At 43.9% G+C, this 3,559-nt stretch overlaps 1 protein-coding gene across 1 annotated transcript in view; it reads right to left on the bottom strand.

Annotated features, from left to right (window-relative positions):
- Positions 1–2,615, bottom strand: part of LOC107550422 (ATP-dependent zinc metalloprotease YME1L1-like) — an 8,335-nt gene extending 5,720 nt beyond the window's left edge. Inside the window, exons 1-3 of the mRNA XM_016231694.1 lie at positions 2,524–2,615; positions 2,187–2,347; positions 1,379–1,503 (exon numbers count right to left, since the gene is read on the bottom strand). Of these exons, the coding sequence (XP_016087180.1) occupies positions 1,379–1,503; positions 2,187–2,347; positions 2,524–2,615 (378 nt within the window). The remainder of the gene's footprint in view (positions 1–1,378; positions 1,504–2,186; positions 2,348–2,523) is intronic.
- Between the last annotated feature and the right edge of the window lie 944 nt (positions 2,616–3,559).

Genomic DNA, 3,559 nt, shown 5'->3' with positions numbered 1-3,559 from the left:
CACATGTGACGACCCCGGGCTGGACTCCGCTTCCTGCAAGGTGAAAGCCGATCCGGCGATCCACAGTGCAAAGTTGTTGTATTTCCTGCAACAACAATACAACAGCGAGAATAAAAGTCTTCTTTCTTTGCATGAACATTTGGGCGGCGTTATGCAAATCTTCCCACATCGTGACGTAAACATGTGGCGGCGTGTTAGAATGAGCTGTTTTAGGTAGGGGTGGCTGACTCTTAAATTTTATAAAGAATATCTCTTTGGATTTGAGACTTTAGTCTTTGCAACTTCACAGACCTTCTTTATGCACCAAGAGCTTGTAACACTCCAAAGAGAAAGGAAAAATTTAAATCGCATCATATGACCCCTTTAATAAAAAAACTTACACTGACAAGCTACGCAATATCGCGTTCATAATCAAATGCAACTCATCTGCAATTATGAACGCGATATTGCATAGTCAGTGAACTAAGGCTCTGTGTATCCATCTGAAAACACGTGATGGAGATTTACTATTAATCACAGAACCGGCTTTACTGACAATCACATGTGATTTATCGTGCAGCCCTAAGTTTGTTTGTTGATCACAAAGTACAAAGTAGATGAGGAAAACTAGGATGTCGGGTGTATGCAAAGCGCCGCCATTACTGTCTAGAGTGCGTGGAATGGCGCGCTGTGATTGGTTGTTACTGTTTACAGTGCGTGGAATGGTGCGCTGTGATTGGTTAAGCGGACATATCGCATTCTGCAGAGAAGGGAGACTGGCGTTTGTCGCGGTTTGGAAAGAAAGCGAGAAAACATGACATCATCACAATATGGTAAGGGGCGGAACATTTCCGTCACATGCTTGAGGTATTCGGCCAATCATAACGCACTGGATAGCTGGCCAATCACAGCACAACTCACTTTTCAGACCGATGAGCTTTGTAAAAGTCAACGCATTTCAGAAAGGCGGGGCATAGAGGTGAAACAATAATGTACAGTATGTGGGAAATAATGTGTTTTTTTAACACATTATAAATTAAACCGCATAAATACATTTCATTACACCAAATACACATAATAATGTTCTTTTTAGCAACATCATATGACCCCTTTAAATGATATTAAATGCATCTGGAAGGCAGCAGCCATCTTCCAGAAGATGAATAAAGTTGAATAATTACCATCCATTTACTTCAAGATCAAACTTTGCCTGTTCACCACCATCGTGATCCTGATGGCCATATACACCAATGAGAACTGGAAGGCATCAGCGAGTATCAACAAGAAGCTTGACATCTTCCAGTATTGAATCCTATACCAAATCCTAATAAATCCTAAAAAAATCTGATATTATGATCATATAACTAATGTAGAAGTACTTTGAAGTAATGGAACATGCCAATTCCACATGTTGCCCAAAGGAGACTCCAACTGGCTGTCCATGTTCTTTGAATGGAGAACAATTGGATCCCAAGGACAGCAATGACATGGTTATCTCCCCTTGCCGGACACCAATGAGGACGCCTATGGAGGGAAAAGTTTGTTCAAGACTTGAAGACACTCAACATCAAATGGGACAGTGCTGAGGAACTTGCCAAACACCAGAAATGCTGGACAGCACTTGCTGCTGGATATACTACATGTTACTGTATGTCTGTGATATGATACTTGAACACAACACAAGACGAGGTGTATATGTGAACTCACTTCAACTTTTACTTAACAGGATCACCACATGCAAAACAGGCATGAGCAAACAATCCTGCACGTGTTGAACAACAGACATACATAATAGAACAACGATGTCTGTCATGCTGATGATATACAACATTTCTTCCTCCCTCAAGAAAAGAAGTACATAAAATGTAGCACTTATTTCCAGTGAAGTCTTTGTGAACTCTATGCCATAACCAAGACTCTAAACAGTCTCTCTCAGTCTCTGTGGTGGTTTATGCACACGTGTTGGATAGCGTCTTTCCTCACAGGGTGCCCTCTCAGTGTCTGCTGAAACAGTACTGGTTTCAGAATGGGGTGTAGATGGTGGTGATACCGGTGGGTGGCGACAATGACTCTGGCCATTTATGCTTGAAGTGGATGATGGTAGCTCTACTTGAGAGACAGAAGAAACAGCAGGCTGAATTGAGAGCTCTTCTGCTCTTGTCAGTGCACTTTCCTTAGCTGGTCGACATGATGCCGCCATAGTTTACCACCCGACAGCTCAACCAGGTAAGTCAATGGTCCAGTTTGCTCCTTAACTGCAGCAATATCCCACTTGCAGTCTCCACTGTAGCTTCTTGCAAGCACAGTCTCTCCAACTGCAAAGCTCCGTGTGGCTCTGGCAGAGCTCCTCAGGCTTTGATTAATTTGCCTGTTTTGCACAGTTTGTTTGAGGTTCGGCAGTATCAGATCCAACCTAGAACGAAGTGGACGCCCCATGAACAATATAGCTGGAGTTTGGTTTGTAGTTGCATGGGTGGCATTTCTGTATGCGAACAGAAAGTTGGACAGCTTTTACTGGAGTGTACATTTCTCATGTGCCATTGCTTGGAGTCCTCACTTAAGGCTTTGTAGAAACCGCTCTGCTTGTCCATTAGTTGCTGGGTGCCATGGGGCAGACGTGACATGTCTGATGCCATTTCTGCGACGGAATGTCTGAAAATCAGAGGCAGTAAATTGTGGCCCGTTTGTCACTTACTAACTGATGAGGAACTCTAGTTCTGGCAAACAAGTTCCTCAGTACTGCAATGGTGCGTGCAGAAGTGGTGGTACTCATGATGAAAACCTCAGGCCATTTGGAACAGGCGTCAACTACCACCAGGAACGTTGCTCCCATGAATGGTCCTGCAAAATTGACATGTACCCCCTCCCATTGAGATGCTGGCCATTCCCAAGGGTGAAGTGGCGCATGTTCTGGCTCATTCTGTGTCATTTGGCAGCCAGGGCACTGCAGTGTCAGCCGCTCTATCTCTTGATCCATCCCTGGCCACCATACATAACTCCTGGCAAGTGCTTTCACCTTCACCACTCCTAGATGTCCCTTATGCAGCTCATCTAGGACACTAGATCTTAGTCTGGTGGGTATGATGGTTCGCAGCCCCCACAACACACACCCAGCATTTAGAGAGAGGTCATGACGTTTGATGACATTCTATGCGGGCAGCAGCGATTTGTGAAACAGTGGAGTCGCGCCATCTTTAAGCACAATTTTTCCTTTTATGGATTTAAGGGTGCCAATTTCGCTCTGAAATACGGGGGCAGCATCTCTCAAGATAATTTCCAGTTTTTCTTTAGTAGTTTGTGCAACAACAGGCAGTGACTTGAAGTTTTTGATCTCGTTCCAGCCCATCTGAAACATTCTTAACCACTCCCAACCCCACAATGGTGCACCTCCATTTGGTAGTACGTACAAGTTGAGAATTTCCTTCCGACCGCTATATTCTACTGTAACAGGCAGCACACCCAGTGGTCTCACTTTTTCACCAGTATATGTTTTGAGAACAATGGAAGATGGGTTTAGCTTCTCTTTGTTAAAAATGACCTTATAATCACTCTCAGACATAACTGAAACAGCTGAACCTGT

The sequence above is a fragment of the Sinocyclocheilus grahami genome, unplaced genomic scaffold (assembly GCF_001515645.1).
Source record: "Sinocyclocheilus grahami isolate Dianchi unplaced genomic scaffold, SAMN03320097.WGS_v1.1 scaffold398.1, whole genome shotgun sequence".
NCBI classification, from domain to species: domain Eukaryota; kingdom Metazoa; phylum Chordata; class Actinopteri; order Cypriniformes; family Cyprinidae; genus Sinocyclocheilus; species Sinocyclocheilus grahami.
This window is presented reverse-complemented; position numbering and strand designations above follow the sequence as displayed.